The sequence below is a fragment of the Cygnus atratus genome, chromosome 4 (genome assembly GCF_013377495.2).
Source record: "Cygnus atratus isolate AKBS03 ecotype Queensland, Australia chromosome 4, CAtr_DNAZoo_HiC_assembly, whole genome shotgun sequence".
NCBI classification, from domain to species: domain Eukaryota; kingdom Metazoa; phylum Chordata; class Aves; order Anseriformes; family Anatidae; genus Cygnus; species Cygnus atratus.
The window spans coordinates 28,422,139-28,439,937 of NC_066365.1; the positions used below are offsets into that span (position 1 = coordinate 28,422,139).

Here is a 17,799-nt window from a genome sequence, read left to right on the forward strand (position 1 = left end):
TTTGTCTTTCACTTACTCCTGTCCGCTTCCACATGATTATCAGGGCCCTGACCTGGATTTGCTGTACCCCAGCTGCTGCAAAAGCTGAGCAGGGAGGGATCTTCGTTTTGCTCTTGGAGTCTTTTAACATGAGCGCTTCGGTAGCAATAACAAGCCAGCCTGTGTGTAATTATTTTTACCTACATACTTCTTTTTCCCCTCAAGACTTCTTGAAATACTCCTTACTTTTGCTGGCCTGCAGTTAAATGCAGCTCTTCCCTTCAGAATGAGTTTCCCTCTGTTTAGTTTTGTAACTAAGTGTTAAAGCTGAATATAGGCCACCTACCTACAAGTGCTTTTGCATTCATCTCTTTTCCATTATTTCTTGTCTCCTGAGGCAAACTTGATTTCTGTGGAACTCTATACAGAGAAAAGGTCCTTAATCAAATCATATTTGTGGAGCTTGTGCTTGGCAAGTGTTTTTCTCAGTCCGCTCCTGCATTTGAGAAAGGGAGAATGGAATGGCATTGGGAAAGCGTATTTGTTCCCATCAGTTAACTGAGAGTTATGGCGTGGCATATATTTCAAAATTGTCATTAAGTCTCCTGATAATGCAGTAAACAGTGGTTTGTTCAAATTATATATTCCTAATATATGTTTCTGAAGAGAATAAAATCATTAGTGCCAGCAAGGAAGGATGCTTGCTTACCTCAAATGAGAGAGGGCCTTCGCATAAAAATGGTTAGAGATGTATTGCTCATCTTGAAAATAAATTGTTTAAAAGAGAGCTAGAAATGTCAAAGTACTACAAACCTTAGTTAAACATTAAAGCAATAAAAATGTCTGCATTTGGTCTACAATGTCCAAATAATAAAATCTGAACTTAAAAGAACTGTACAGCTTAATAAAGGAGACACAGCCTATGAGCCAGCTCAAAGGGCTGCTTAGTATAGGAGAAGTATTTTACTGATCGGAACAAAAGAGTACATAGATGGGTACAGATTGCAGAAGAAGCTAGAGTTGGTAAGTGAGAAGGGAGAATTTTTCAGAAAAAGATAAAAATAGTGTTCTGGGAAAAAAAAAGAGCTGTAAAATTAGCCAGTCAGTATAAATGTTTAAGCACAGGAGAGACTCTGCATTGGTGAATGACTTTGCCTGCCTGGGCTTTAGAAGGCTTTGGCTCAAGATCTTGTTGAATCAGAAACGTGGCTACTCTTGGCAAGGGATTTAATGCAGGTAATGAATGGCATAAGATACCTCTGAAAAGCTACAGCTTGCACCTTGTCTCTAGAAGGCAGAGAATAGCACTCTCATCTCAAAGGGATTGTAGGAAGACAAATCATTCAAAATTATGGGATGCTCAGGTGTTATTGGTTGGGGACACATTGAGTACAGGAAGATAAAACTCTTTAAATGATGCTGCAGAGCTACTCAGGTTAGCACTGAGCTTATTTGAGAGGTCTCATGACTGCCAAAGGCTGCTGTGAAGTAGTTCGCATGAGGGCAAGGCTTATGGCTTAGCCATGGAGCTGCTCAGAGAGTTACACAGCTTTTGGGGCAGTCTCCAAAACTGGACTGCCCCGTGCCACATCCCAGAACTGCCACGGCCATCTCCATGCCGTGCTTTGCTGTGTGGGCGTCAGCACCGCTGTTCTGTACAGTGTGAAAGGCGGCAGAATGAGAGGTGGCAAAGTCAGAGGTGGCACAGTGGCATGCTGCAGGGCACTGTGGAGGTAGAGATCAAACCTTCCGGGTGGCACAGGGTGGGACTTTGCTGCCTGAGCTGCTGCTCCACACCACAGCCATGGCAGAGCTGGAAACCTTTTTACGTTTGCCCAGTCACTGAAGGGAGACAGGAGAAGGGAGACATCCCTGCGCCATGAAGCATTACCTTTGTCTCCTCCTGTACAATCCTGATCTCGGTCTTGTAACTTTCCATTTCATCGGTATCCTTGCTGATGTCTGCTTTCTTTGTGGTTCTTCAGAAATACTAGCAAGGGGCTGTATGCCTACTTTGTGCTTAGTCTGAAACAGGAGAAGCTGATGCTCTGCTTTAGTTTTACGTTTAATTACCAAACACAGCAAATACTACATCTGAATTTTTATATATATATTTTATATATAAGCTTTACATACGAGCTCCATGAACCTTAGCTTGCTGACAGCCATGAGTATTGCTGTTACAGTAACTGCATGTCCTGCGTTGTTAGTGTTTTATAAAGAAGCAAAATCAGTATTCTGTATGGAAAATAATTAGTAATTCATTATGGTCTGGCATTACAAAATTTTTGGTTTTGTTCAGCTGTCAGTACCTTTATTCATTTGCCTTCATATTCCTTTAGATAATTCTATAAAACATTATTGTTGCATTGGTTTCTGGCCGCATTTAGCTCCTTATTATTTTTAATAAGTAGAGCTTGTAAGAAATTTGCTCCTGATTATCCACCAGTACAAATTTTTAGCTGTTCTGTGACTGATGAATAGTCATGAAATATTTTCTCTGAGTGTTAGTTGGTGGAAAATTCAGTCACCTCTGGAAACTGAGGTACAGATATTTTCTATTTTAAAAGTACAGACTTGCAATTAGGTGAAATTTGGTATTCTTTTGGAAGTTACATGTTAAAACACTGAAAGTTCATAGAATCACAGAATGGCTTGGGTTGGAAGGGACCTTAAAGATCATCTAGTTCCAACCCCCTGCCATGGGCAGGGACACCTCCCACCAGACCAGGTTGCTCAAAGCCCCATCCAGCCTGGCCTTGAACACCTCCAGGGATGGGGCACCCACAGCTTCTCTGGGCAACCTGTGCCAGTAACTCACTACCCTCACAATAAAAAATCTCTTCCTTATGTCTAATTTAAACCTACCCTCTTTTAGTTTAAAACCATTGCCCCTTGTCCTATCCCTACACTCCCTGACCAAGAGTCCCTCCCCAGCTTTCCTGTAGGCCCCCTTTATGTACTGGAAGGCTGCTGTAAGGTCTCTCCCCGGAGTGTTCTCTTCTCTGGGCTGAACAACCCCAGCTCCCTCAGCCTGTCCTCACAGGAGAGGTGCTCCAGCCTCTGATTATCCTCATGGCCCTCCTCTGGACTCATTCTAATACTTGCATGTATTGGAACAAGTTAAGTTGTGTGGTTTGTAATAAAGAAAATCCTGCTAAATATTTTGAGCAAGGCTTATGTTGTTATCAACGATTAATTGGTTATGCTACCCAATAAATCAATGTGAGCCAAATTCCATTTGATGAAAACTTGTAGCAGGACTACTGAGGGCAGAAAATTTAGATTCTTTTTTAGCAAAGGTGAAGTAATTCCGCTAAGTAGTCGTTACCACTAAACTAACTAAAATGCACTGTTGCAAGTAATCCTTTTTCATACCATTAGGACTGGACTTCAAACGGCCCCCCCTTCTGGTTTGTGTTGCGAAGATCATCACTGTGGGTCCGATCTCGGCTAGCACAAAATTGTAACAGATGGCCTGTTCAGGGTATTTCAGGATAAACGGATTCCAGTTATTTAAGTTATAAATAATGACTGGCCTACTGGCCTAATGCTGCAGTTACTGGTAACAGCTTAAATAACTATTCCGTTACATAAACAAAGTATATGTTAGCCTAACAGTTAAAAATTATGTGAGTGATTTTTTGAATAATGTTACTGTGGTAATTTTCAACTGCAATCCCAGAAAACAAATTAAAAGGCAGACCTTAGACTGAATGCCTAAGTTCAAAACTAGAACTCAAAAAGTTGAAATAATGCTTTAATGGGGTTCTAATTATACTGTAATAATTATTGGAAGCAATTAGTCTTGTTACTCTGGATGTTGTCAAAAAGAAAATCAGGAAATGCTTGGATAAATTAAGTATGAATGAAAGAATAGTTGAAGTATTGTGTAGCACGTCTAGTTTTTATGTTTGGAGTTAACTTAGTGATATGAACAGAAACGTTTTACTGAACAGATAAATAAATCCAGAGAGGGGCCAGAAGGCTGGATAAACGTCAGCATGGTTCTCTAAATTAGAATTAGTGGGATTCTTAAGGGTGTCCTCAAATATTTTCAAATTAAGCCTGAACTTTATTTTTATAGGACTTTATAAAAAAAATAAAAAAGAAGAAGCAAAACTTAAAAGCCTAATTCATAGGACAGAAATATAATTTTAAAGTGTTTTCCTACTATTAAACATTTGATGAGCTCTTATTTAATGGTAATGTTTTTGCACTGTGTTGTTTGGGGAATAAATAATGCACAAAGAGTCAAAAACAATAATGAAATTTTAAATAAAACACTTATTTAAGTGCTTTAATTAAAAAACAAAACAAAACAAAACACAACAATAGTATGTAGCCACATTTTTTCTCCTTAAAGAGTTGGCAAAGCGTACCTGCAGGGAATATGCTGGGTGTAATGCGCTTAATTATTATTATCAAGTTTTTATTTAAAAATGTTTTGTTTCATCTTGTTTCTGAATAGAGAGTGAACCTACAGGAGCAGCTTAGAATTTCACAGAAGTGTTTCTGCTGGCTTAGCTGGGGTGCGGTGATTGCATTTCTGTCATTCTGGCATCACTCACCCTGAAAGAGATTCTGAAAATTATCTGAAATTAGGTAAGAATAATATTAAGACCTGGCATAGATAAAGTAGCAGTGGCCTTCTGATATAGCCAGTCTTGCACTAGTTGTTACAGAGTCCATTATAAGAGCAAGAGTATCTAAACAGCAGGATAGGCCTTCAGTTCTGGCACTGATGGCCTTCATCTAGTATAGGTGCTATCTGGCAGACCTGTCACAGGTACAGTAACCAAACTGCTCACGAGCATGAGATTTCCACACTTAGGACTGTAAAAGATATATATGTATGTATATACACACACACACGTGCCCAAAATACTGTATTTGACAGAGCTTCTATTAAAAGTACTTCTCCGACAAAGAGGGGAGACCACAACGGTCTGGCACGCTTCAGCATTTGTACTTCTGGCACTTCAGTGAAATGTGATTTTCTTTAAAACCCATTTAAGTTCAGTATCAATTATCCATCCTTTGAAACAGGGGTGCTTAGTGGTTAATTTATGCCTTTCAGACATCTAATCTTTATTAACTAAGTAAAATAAATTTGTCTGTCTTTATATTTTGCTTCAAAAATGAGCTCTGCCTGATTCAAGGTGTTTTTTTTCTTACGTCTTAGATACACACTTTTTTTCTCTATAGACCACATAAGAATGAGGAAAAGCTTTGCAAGATAGACTTTCCCTTTTACATATGCAGAACAAAGTTCATTAAAGACCTAGCTTAGCTTCTTATGCCCCGTGTGTTTGGATAACTGCACGCATAACTTTGTTATGAGTTAGTTATCGCTTTACCATCTCATGGATTTTTCTGTGGCTTCCCTGAAGAAGGTCCATCTGCCAAGTGCTCAGTGTATTTTTTACACGTATTTGGTTTAAGCGGCTTGGCAATCGCACATGGTTAAATATATGCAAACTCACAAAGCAAAACCACATAATTTGTGCTTGTTCTCAAAACAAGAACAAACAACGTGTTTTTTTCAAGACTGTTCTCCTTTCAGCTTGGGAGTCTGATGTGTCTGGAATTTACATGCACGGATCCTGTGGAAGGATTAGGCAGCCATTTGTCACTCACCTGTAGGCAGAAACATGCAAAGAGCACATACTGTTGCTTTGCTTTTGAAATCTCTGAAGACACTGGAGACATCTAACCTTTGATGAACGAAACATTCCCAAGAAAGTTAGTTGTGAGCAAGAACCTGTTAGAAGACAAAGTTGTATTTGGTTGTGGTACAGAGGTTGCTAATTAAAATAGTTTCTAACAACTTTGCATAGGAAAACACAGACTTGGCAGCATCTACAAATGTCAAGATTTTATATATATCCATAATATACAGGTGTCTTCTTCTAATTCGTCAACATTTTCTTGCAGACTTCACAAATGCAAAGAGGCGTAATTACAATATTAAAAACTTAGTACAGGGAAAAAAACTGTTACAGTTTCTCTAAAGAGCCTTGAGTGATTTAAAATTGCTTTCTGCTTCACACAAGAGATATTTTTCATTCTGCAAAAAAGAATGTGTGGACTATAAAGACAAACATTCCTACATTTTTCTGTCTTTAGAAGCCCAAAAGACTATTTTCTTTGAAAGCTTTTAAAGATTTCTTGTCACCTATTGGATGTAGTGGTTATATAATGGTTAGTCAGAGCAATGTTACCTGCAATAATTTTGCACCAGTCATATTCAATTGATTTTATTGTCAGCAATTAAACTGTTTTGAATGAAATTTGGATCCTTAATTAAGACAGATACAGATTCTTGAAGGGCTAAGGATAACTCAAAATATATTTTAGCATTAAGTAAGAAAAATAATAAAGCATTGGCTTGCTATTAGTTGGAAATAATGATATTGTTAATTATGATACAGAATATTAATCAGAATATTAACTTTTATAGTCTGAAAATTTATTGGATAACATTTAGTAATATGAGAAGATGCTAGTTGATTCTTTGAATGCTGGCTTAATTCAACAATTTAAGTTAGTTCTAGAAAACTTGGTAATAAATCTTAGAATACAGGGTGTACTCTAAGGCTGTGTGCTGATACTGTGGTTATATTTTTAAAGAAATGCTGAAGTGACACATTTTGTAAGCATAACTAAGTTACATGACAGCTTTGTTTTATCTTTACAGCTAGGAAAATGCATTTGCTTGGGTGTGACTGGGTTGGTACTCATCATGCAGTGCACTTCTGGAATCCATCATTAAGAAATGTGAGAATGTGTTTGAATTCAGATTCTTGTGTACACTTAATGCAGAGGACTTAGATTGTGTGCGTGCAGTAACTATACAAGAAAACTGGTAGCAGTAGATTCTTCATCGGCACCATCATTCTAGGTGTCATGAGTTATTCCTGGGCTCTGGGCATGTGTGCTTGTTTTTTCTTGGTCTCTGCATTTTTTTTTTTAATGTGGCTACCACATTAGGTGGGTATTTTAGCAAGTATTAGCTAGGAAGATATTTTTTTTTATTAGGTTGATGGCCTTTGAGCCTACTGATAGCCTTTAAAACATTGTAAGTTATGTAGATAAAATGGTGGTCTCAATTTAATTTAAAAAATTTTTTTTTTTTTTTTTTTACAAAACTACTGCTCAGTTTGGAGGGGTAGGTGGTACTTACTACTTACTGTGAAATAAACGTGTTCATCTTTTCTCCTTCTCGCCCCACTAAATTGTACTGGACTTGAATATTCTACAGCCATTAACATGATCACATATCTACAAATACAGAGGTGATTTTCAAACTTGAGATTGAGCTTCTTATTTGTAAAAACACAGACTTGGAGTCTTTATGCTGTTACGCCATGGTAACATGGAATTGTTCTCGAAATACACAGCAGTATTGACTAGCTAGTTAAGTAAAGCCCATGGCTCCCTTGTGACACACAAACAGCACAAGCTACTGGAGCTTTCCAGTGCTTCCAGCCCATGAATTTATGTTTATATTCAAATTGGAATAATTGATTGGAAGTCACAGCTTGATAAGACTAAAACAAGTGGTACACAAAGAACAACAGGGACTATATTTCTCTTACCAGAGCTCAGCAATTGAAGGCTATTTGCATTTAAATATTCCTGCAGCTCTGCTCCTGGAGTATTTTGTTGATCTGTCAAGTCATGTAGTGTGTTTAGGTGCTGGACAAATACCATCACTTTGATTGCTTTTGGGAGTCTTCGAACACAGAGAACCAAACTATTAGCTTAGATAAAGAGCAGTATGTTTTGTGTTTAATTTCCTGCTGATTTATGGTAGTTACTAGATCCTGGTAAGTACTGCAAAAAGTATAACCTTTAATAATATATCATTTTAATTTAGCCTTTATTGGGGCCTTTGTTACCTGAATCTAATTACTTTCCTGAATTAATTCTATCGATTCTTTTCTCTTGCCAGATTAATGAACTTTTTGAGATGTTATGCTTTTATTTTGTGTAACTGGCTGCTACCTAATACATCATCCTTAACTAACCCCCTATTTATTTGGTGTTAACATTGTGCAAGAACTTGAATCTCTAATTTTCTATGTCCCTTTGCTTGCCTAAATTCTAGGTAAAAATTGTTTCCCTGAAAAAAATATGGGTGAAGTAATTTATAGGAACAGAATTAAGATTTTTTCCCAGCAGTTTATTTGAGGTGGTAATCCCTCAGTTGTATGTGCAAATGCAAAGTCCTTCTTTCAGTTATGATCTGTATAGTCGTAGACATCATTTTGACTCATCCAGGCAAAAAAAGACACCAAGAATTGCAACTGTTCTGAGTAGTTCTTTGTCCCCAGAGGAACAGAATAGGACCGTGCCTATAATCGGAAGGCTCCCAATCTTCACAAGTACAGGCAGTGTGCAAGGGGCTGGATGCTCCCCTACTGAGGGCTGATGTTAGTGTTGCTCTTGGGAATGGTCTGCTTACAGATCCTTGGAGGGATGTTGCCGCAGGTAGACGGCACACGCTGCTGCCAGGCATCCACTCTTCACTATAGCCATGCCTCACATAGACTCTGCGGAGCTCTAAACTAACATCTGCTCTTAATAGGTCATAAACCTTTGAGAACCTAGACTTCTTGCCAGCTGACGTTGGAGAGGAGCTGCTGCAAGTTGTTAAAATGCTGTAGACCTGTCTCAACTGTGTAGAAACTCATAATGACTTCAGGTAGTTACCTTTGTCATACTGAACTACAGCTGTTGCCTAGGGTTTATGCTTCTTTGTCAATTTTAAGTACCAGGAGTATCCAGCTGTGCAGAGAGTCATTTTGTAGAATATTCCTCAGACTAAGTTATTTTTCCACTTCATCTGTGATCAAACCCAAACTGTGTAGTATAAAACACTGCAGGCTTATATGTGATGTGTGGAATTGTATTCTCGGGTTGAACTGGCTCATATCCACCCCAAGTATGAGGAGTACATGGCTCTAGAGATGGTGGATTTTTGCACTCATTCTCTACACTAACACATCTCTGGAAGAATTCACTGTACACTGAAACATGCAGCAGTATCGGTTCATTTCTGCTAAAAGTTTACTTGAAATTTGGTAGACAACAAAGGTTTGGAAACAAAGAAAGTAGGCTGACACATAAAGCTCTGTTAAAATACAAGCCTCAGATAACAGTAAGATGGTAATTCGTAAGTAGTAATAGAATATTAGAAAGGTTCTTCACTGAAGACCCAAACCTCTGTCTCTTAATAAGTGATTGAGAGTGTGATGGTTCATAAGGAAGCTTCAACTAACTGTTCGTGTGAGTAACTGCGCATTAGTAAGTGTAACAGATTTTCAAGCTGGTGTTAGGCTTCTAGGAACTTGGGAATCATGTTTTATTCCTTGGGTGTCTTTTCATCCACTTAGCTTAAATATACTAGGTTGACTTAAATATACTAGATTGATACCATGGAGGTGTTCAGGACTAGGTTGGATGGGGCTCTGGGCAACCTGGTCTAGTGGGTGGCATCCCTGCCCCTGGCAGGAGGGGGTTAGAACTGGATGACCTTGAAGGTCCCTTCCAACCCGAGCCATTCTATGATTGATTCTATGCTGATTCTTTGACTTTAGAGTGACTTTTCTCAGTACTGGAAGGACTGGATATTTCTTGGGGAGAATGGTCAGGAAGTTTTCTGTCTGAATAGTGGTCTGGAGACAAATATCTTTTAACTGAAGATTGGAGTATTAATCTTTTAAAATAAAAATGAAGACTTTCTCAAGAGTTATCTGGTTGTTGTTGTTGTTTTTCCAAGTTAACGTTCTTTCTTCGGGGTTAAAGCAAAGCAGTAAAGGGCTCCCAGGCAGTGAGCTGCACCAGCTGAACATGCAGCCTTCTTGTTCATGGTGTGCATTTAGAGAAAAAGGGGAGTTCCTTTTCCTGATATCTCTTCAGGTATAGCAAACTGAAAAAAGTCATACATACATTCTTATGGGCTGTAATCTTTAAATTGTACACTTCTGAAGGATACTTCAAAAAATTCATACATTTATTTCAATTATGTTTTTTTTAATTTTTTTTAAGTTCTTTTTTTTTCTCCAACCGAAATTAACCGCTAGTTTTCAGGCGTCTGCACAAAAAGAAAAAAAAAATATATACACTAATCGTGGTAGAATGCAGTTCAGCAATCTTTACAAATGAGATAAATGAAATCGTCCTGTGTGTAGTGAAAAGTTCTGCTAAGGAGTTACTGATTGATATTACCAAAATGGAGAACCACTTCCCCAAAGCTGTATTTCTGTGAAGGTTCAAGTGGCGTGGAAATTTGGCTCAACATCCCTTCTACAAACTTCACTTGCCAATTGTAAATGAAGTGCTACCTCTTTGCCTACCCTCAAGTGCAGTCTTCAGCAGAGCAGCAGCAGCTCATCCCTTTTCATACAGGTTGAAATGACCAGTACCATACCTCATACAGTATTATAAATCCCCCCTCTGCTTGTAAACTCCACTTACGTGACAATATGCAAGGAAACACCATGACAGGTTCAAGAGCAGCAGAACCAAAAGATTTATCTCATTTTGAAAAGTCTAAACAATACCGAAATACTTTCTACTTGAAATTTTGAATGAAAACCAGGAAATTCCAGAGATATATGAATACTTCTGCAGGCACTTTATTTTCTCAGAAGACTTTGTGTGCTCCAGTTTAAAAAAATAAAACAAATAAGGAGACCAGCAGAAGCAGAAATCAGATTCCACTGTTATTTCATCCCTGCTTAGTTGGTAAATAATATTTCAGCACAAATGTTGTAGAAATTAGCTAGGATATGTAGTAGAAGCTTGAGGAAAAAAAAAAAAAAGGGATGTCAAAGGATGTCTCATGTTTACTGCTTATTTTTCCAAGTTGCATAGCAGGATGTGTAGATGCTTACTCTTCTGTTGCTTGTTCGGATTCTCTGGATTTCCTTTTAAGTACTTCAAGATATGTTGGATATACAATGAAAGTAATTTAAAGCATGGATTCATTTTTTGTATCTGTATATAAGATAAATCCACAACTTTTCACTGGTGCTTGTTTTATTCTTAAAAACAACCGTTTTGGTATGCCAAGTTCTGCTAGTTGCCTTCATGAAATCAAGGAAAATAACAGCCTCTTAGGATTTGCAAAACAGTGGATGCTCTGATTCAGTGGAAATGGTAACTGCTGCTAAGTTGGTGGCAATGAGTTTAGCCAGCCCTTCAGTTAGACATCTTTTGAAGCCTTTGCTGGATTGTACTCATGCCCTGAAATACTTTATAATACAAAAATGGATTTGATTCAACAGGTCATCAAGAGCCCATGTGGCAGCCTTCATGTAACTAATATTTTACTGGCATATCTTTACAATTAAGATTTCACCTGTAGAGTCACTCATCTAGTAATTTCAAGCATGAAAAAGCTAAGGCTAGTTCCCACTTGCTCCTTACTGTCAGTTGCATGAGGTTGTTTGGAGAAGTGCATTTAATGCTTTGAAAATTAAATATTAATGGTAAGTGTGGAAGTGAATTGAATAGAACTGTAACTATTCAAGAAGGGGCCATAGTTTATCAGAATCATAACCTGGAAAGATTAAAGCCTGCTGTAAACAGAAGCATGTCCTTGTGTACTGCATGGAGTATTGTAGGAAAAAATAAACTTACTTTGCAAGTACGTAATGCTAATCGCTTTAAATAGGTGCTACTTTGCCATGTAAGGTCTTTAGCATTATTTTATGTATGTTCCAGATCTATTCAGTCTAGCATTGAAGCAGTAGTCAGTCAACCGGGTAGGTTCATCTTTTTGTTTACTGTATTTCATGATGTTACAAAAAAAACACACTTTGAATTCAAAATGCTATAAACAACCAGATTACAAATTGCTTTAGATGTTGTGGAGGAAAATAAATTGCTCCAAGTTGCATTTTGTAATTAATTAGCAAAGTTTGGCACTGAAGACCTGCATTATGTATTGCAGCTGGGAAAAGTAGATTGTTAGTTACGAAAATTTTGTACGCTTAAGAAACAAACAAACAAAACCCCCAGACTTAGTCCTCTATTTCCAGAATGTTAGTGTTACTTAATATAAATTTTCTGTTACTATCACGAACTAAAAACTTCACATGCAACTTACAGTTGGCATGTAGGATTTATTGCTGATGTGTGTGTATTACTTTTTGCTATTTTCAGTACATCCATTGTATTTAGTTTCAACACAAGCCAGGTAGTCTGGTGGGTGCAGGCATGAGTATGTACATGTATGTGTTTTCCCACTATTACTTTTTTAATACCTTCCACTGCTTTAGTGCTGTTTCCTAGAGGTTTCTGAGAATGTGGGGTATTGTATCCAAATGTTATATGGTTTTAGGAGAGTTGCTAGTCTCACAGTTATTTTGTAATAGAATTCCTTTAAAATAACACTTTAATAGAAAAGTGTCAATTTAAGAAAGATTTAAAGGGAGAAGGCACTGAATTTTCTGACCCTAAAATAGTATTAATGCATGTAACGTGATGAAAGTGTGTAGCTCTCTTCTAACCTGCATGGCGTAACCCATCAGAGTACTTTAAATAAACATGTTCTAAAAATATGTTTATGAGCTTGTTTGGATACAACTTAAAAAGCTGTTTTTAAAGGCATGCATCCAGAGACATGCAAGCAATAAATTCAAAGCGTCAATGTTTCAGGGACTCTAAATTATTTTCAGAATTTCAGAAATTGAGAAGGGATAAGTGGAAGGAGAAAATGTTGGGCTGGTGCCAAGCGATAGCTCGTAACCCTCACAGACTTCCAAACAGCACAAGAACACCCGAGGTCTCAGGTGATGCTTCACATAACTCTACTTTGGTGAGTGAAAAGTTGCATTTTATGATGGTGGCATGCACAGATGAACTTCAGAGATGTTAAATTACTTTTTAAAAAATAAGTATTTTCATTTTATTGCATTGCCTCAGTGTGTGAAACATTTTGACATAGCTATTTACTCTCTCCATTTGCTATTTCTTCATATTTTATGTTATGCATGGTCCATTCTGACTTGCATGCTCTGTTAATAAATCACTATTGATATTTTGTGAATGGTGCAGTGTTTAAGTAGGAAATGTCCTGATTTGGATTACTTATATTCTTTGTGATCTTAATCGATGCAATAGCATTTGGTCCCCGATGAATACAGCTGGACATTATCTACAGGTACCTTGCTTGCTCTTTGCTTTGCCTGTTACAGGAACAAGGTATAATATGTTTGCACTTGCATTAGGGAGAGAGATTTGTAATTGATCTTTATGTATTTCATGTGATCCTAAAATAGATGGTTGAGTTTCTGCATGCAAATCTATTGATAGAAGATGTTCAGACCATATAACTTTGACAAATTACACATTGGGGTTGTCATGAATTGTACCAAGTTGAATTAAATGACTCATTGACAATAATTTTAATCCTGCAGTTTTTACTCTCTCAAATAAATCCATTTACATCAATAGACCTTCCTAGGTGAGTAAGAACGGATATTATTTTGTAAAGGGAGTGACCCGTATGTAGGAGCAAAAATTGCATATGTATTTGTTTTTCTCCAACTGTATTGAAATGTTCAGTCTCTACCAGAATTGATTATTTGAAACATATTCAGTTAAATATGCCTCATCCAATTTAATAAATTTTAAAATAGGAACAACATTTTTCTGTCCTAAGAAGCACGAGGTATCAGGAGGTCCTGCCCTCCAGTTGCTGAAACATGGACAAGATGACATCTAAACGGAAAAGTGAATGATTATTTTTAACTGCTGATGAATGTGGTATTCTGAAGAGAGCTATAAATGAGGAGGCATTGGTCTGTTTGAAATTTGTTGACAATCTCATTAAAAAAAGACTGTACAAAATTTTCTAGTTCAATGGTAGATTATACAGAATGTAAGTTTCTGCTAAGGAAAAGAAAAAAAGCCAGCACTAAAAATTGCAAATTTTAGAGTTCAGTCCTAGATTATTATTACAGGTCATTTTTGTCTGGAATTATTTACTTTAAGAAAAATAAAAATTAATTAAAAAACAATGAGTCAGGAAACAAAAAATGTCAAGTTTATTATTCCCATATTTATTTTTTTTTTACTTTTTTCCCTTAAACATTATTACTATTAATGTTTACATAGTACTAGTAATAGAAGACAGCTATCAAGGAGATTAGATATATGAAAATTTGCATATTTTGATTTTTGCTTGACTGCTAGTCATTTAATTCAGTTTGATATTTCAGAGGTAAGCACTCAAACCATTCAGGCGGGATTTAGAAATGATGAACTGGGAATGCAGTTCATAACAGTTGAATCAGTAGAGTTAGCATGTTTTAACCTTATTAACATTAAAATTCAAAAACAAGCTTGTTGAAGCTCTAGGTTGCTGCTTAGTTCATGAAGTGCCTAAGAAAGCCAGGGATACAAACAACTGGGGAAGATACTATGTGTCCTGTAATGTCCTGGTTGGCTATAGAATGATAATCTTCACAACAGGAAATAAAGCAGTAATATCTCTTGAGGCCTGTCGAGCTTTCCTCTTCATTTTCTTCACTTTCTGCTCTCTCAACCATTATTCTTTCTGTACAACACTTTGTGAAATAAGTGACTTCCAGCATTAGCTTTTGCTGGCAGTGTCTTTCCCACTTGTGGACTGTAGGCTGAAAATCTGTTTTCATTATGAACATTTTAAAACTAAAATCTTGTTTCAAATCAGTTTTGGTTTTACTAGTCTTAGCTTAGCTTTTAAGTCTGAAGTATTTTGCTTAGCTTAGTACTGGAAAAGGAAATGTAGTGAAAAGGCAGAAAAGTGAATAAATTACTTGTAACTTCATCTGTCCTATTCTAGCCCCTTCTTTCTGAGTTAATATTCACTTTTCAGTGCACTGCAGCTCCTCGGTGAACTTGCTTCCTGTAAGGGGGAGAGTTATTTGGTCTGTCGAGAGCACATTTGTGGTAAGAAGAAACAGCTCCTTGCTTCCTTTGACTATAGGTGCCAAGTCTGCTTTTGCTGGGAAGCAAACTGGGATATACATCACATCTTTCTTTTTTTTTTTTTTCCACTTCTGCTGTTTTCCTTTTGTGTACACTTCTGATTAATGAGAATGTCTTCTGTATGGCACATCTAAAAATGTGTATTTTCCTCCCACCAAAATATCACAGCAGCTTTTTTGGAAGCACAATAAAAGGCTTCTGGTCTAACTTTTCAGTTCAGCGCCTTTTTCAGGGAATCGCTATGGAGTAGGAAGATCTTGTTTAAGACTGTTGCATCTTTGCCAAAATGCATTCCTTTAACCTCACTTCCATTGTTATTTGGCTAAATGTTGTCTTGGGAATGGAACCTTTGCAATTCTTGCATTTTCATGCAGTTTATCAAATCCTGTAAATCTGTGAATCTCTCTGCTGTCCTACTGCTCTGAGGATTGTTTACTTTCTTGAATCCTGCAGGAGACTGAATGTAGTTTCACGTACTGTGAAAGTGCTAGAGATTGCATGTAGTATAAATTGTTGATAGCGATAGTAACTACTTGCTAAGTTAAACAGAGACGTACCCATGCGTGCATGGCTCTGAAAGCATGATTCTGAAGTATGAGTTTTAGTAGCTATTTCGTAGTAAAACTGGATATAACTTCCCAGCTAGTTAATACATTCATTGTTTGAGAAAAAAAACAAACAAACAAACAAAAAAAAAACCCACATACACAAAACACCAAAAAAACACAAAATCTGCATGTTGCATTTGAAATACAGTTGTTGTCTTTAACACCCCTTTTCGCAACTTCAGCTAAGGCTTTTCAAAAGAAATTTTTACTTCCCTTTAAAAATAAAACTCCAAGCGGTCATTTCACAATGCCACTGTCCCAAAGGGGAATGATCTGAAAATTGAAAATGTGTTTTATTAATGTTTATGAAAAGAAATATTTTCTTCCGTAGTGAAAGAAAGGAGCCTTATGGAGTAGGAAGCAGATTATGATCACTGACAGATTGCTCACTAAAAATGGCTATTTTTTTCATTAAGCGAGTAACTGGATTGCTGAAAGGCAGAAGGGGAAAAAAAAAAGAAAATCCATTAAATGATTGAACTAAATAGTTTAATAAAATCAGCTATACTGTGTCATTTTATCTGATGTTAAAATATTCTAGCTTCATTCAAATTAAATAAATTCTGAAGTATTTCAGCAAAACTCAAATATTATTGGAAACATTTTTCCATTATTATTTACAACCTAAGCATAATATTGTCCGCAAACTACTGAAAAGTTGGTCCAAAACTTTGTTTCTCTAATAGAATAGAAATCAGTGTTTTTCAAACTAAGTTTACTACTGGTTTGGGCTTGTTTGTCTTTGTCTGTGTCGTTTCTAAATTTTAAAGGTTCATCCTTCCTTATGCTCATCATAATATTTACTATTATAGAGCTGTAATGCAACTTTTCAGCTTTACTTTCTCTACTGATTATTAAGTTTCCATGTTCCTGTGGGTATCTTAAAAGGTCTTGTGTGCTCTTGCTTAAGTTTGAACATGAGTGGCTGGTTGTACACATTATTCTGAATCAAGTTTTCCATTCCTAACAACTGTGATACTAATTATTCCCTATCCAGTAACACACCTGTCATACCATGTAGGTTTAGAATCACTTTATCAATTTATGTATCTAAATATTAATTTAGTTTTGAGACAAAACCTACACTATATTGTCTTAATCAATACCTTAAGACTATATCAATTTCAATGATTATTGCCCCTCTATTCTTTTCCATTCACTAGTTTTTATATTTATTTAGCAAAAAGAACTTTTCCTATTTGATTTTGTTTTAAAAGTTTATTTTTTTTTCTTTTGTTGTTTTTTAATTCCCCTGGTAATTATTACTTTATTCAGTACCATCCAGTACTGAATTGCTTTTCAATCTCATGTATTTCATGTACTACATTTATCTCTTCTGAAATATATGTTCATTCAGAAAAATCTAGTTTTTCAGATTATTCCCTACAGTTTTTTCCTTTTCCTAAATGCAAATTCATATCTTTTTCATCTTTCTCTTTGACTTCTGCTAGAGTTGAGAAAAGACTAACAATGTTTTCATCCTTAATTGAAAATCCAGATCTTCAAAGCTCCTAATTCCGTGCAATAGTATTTGCAGCTTTTTGTCATCTGAAAGGGCAGTAGATATAATTGAAAACATACAATTTTAAATTCTTTCTTCATGAGTCACTTGTCTCCATGATGACAATACCTATTTATACTGTGATTCTGTAAGCATATGTATATATGGTTAGTTCAGATGATTTTTATGGTGATAGATAATGTTTAGACATATTTATTAACATTGATTAAGCGCTTTGATGAGAAGCAGTCCTGGGTCTTTACATATCTTTGCCCAATACCTAGTGTGTCTTAGGGTTCTAATTCAGAACTTGGGCATTATCACAATGTATGTTCTTAATAGTTATGTACATCCTGTTCTGCATTGGGTATGTACTGGTCCTTAATTCAGTTCATTGTTAAACACATGAGGCCAATGGGACATGGACACATACCTAATGCTGAACTGCGGTCATTAATACACACTACTTTTCCCTACTGTATTCCCTGCTAGAATTATGGGTGAATATATGTGGATAGATAGTTACATGAGTAAGTAGGTAATTTATGGTATTATATGCAAATAATATTTGGAACTCAGGACAAATGATCAAGAATCTAATTTAAGGATTTTTTAAATATGCGATCAGATGCTACCATCTGCTTCTCCAAGAGAAAGTAAAATATGCCTTTGAATTATTGGTTTGAAATAGGCACACAGGTCCCAAGTTGCCAAATTTGGTCT

General features: G+C 36.4%; 1 protein-coding gene across 3 annotated transcripts in view; it reads left to right on the top strand.

Moving 5' to 3' along the window:
- MARCHF1 (membrane associated ring-CH-type finger 1) overlaps nucleotides 1-17,799 on the top strand; it is a 235,334-nt gene that overhangs the window by 126,823 nt on the left and 90,712 nt on the right. For 2 of the 3 annotated variants that reach the window (XM_035550499.2, XM_050710439.1), the window contains one exon: nucleotides 12,672-12,811. The exons of the other annotated variant lie outside the window; for it this stretch is intronic. In XM_035550499.2, the coding sequence (XP_035406392.1) occupies nucleotides 12,710-12,811 (102 nt within the window). In that variant the 5' untranslated portion in view covers nucleotides 12,672-12,709. The remainder of the gene's footprint in view (nucleotides 1-12,671; nucleotides 12,812-17,799) is intronic. 3 annotated transcript variants of the gene reach the window in all.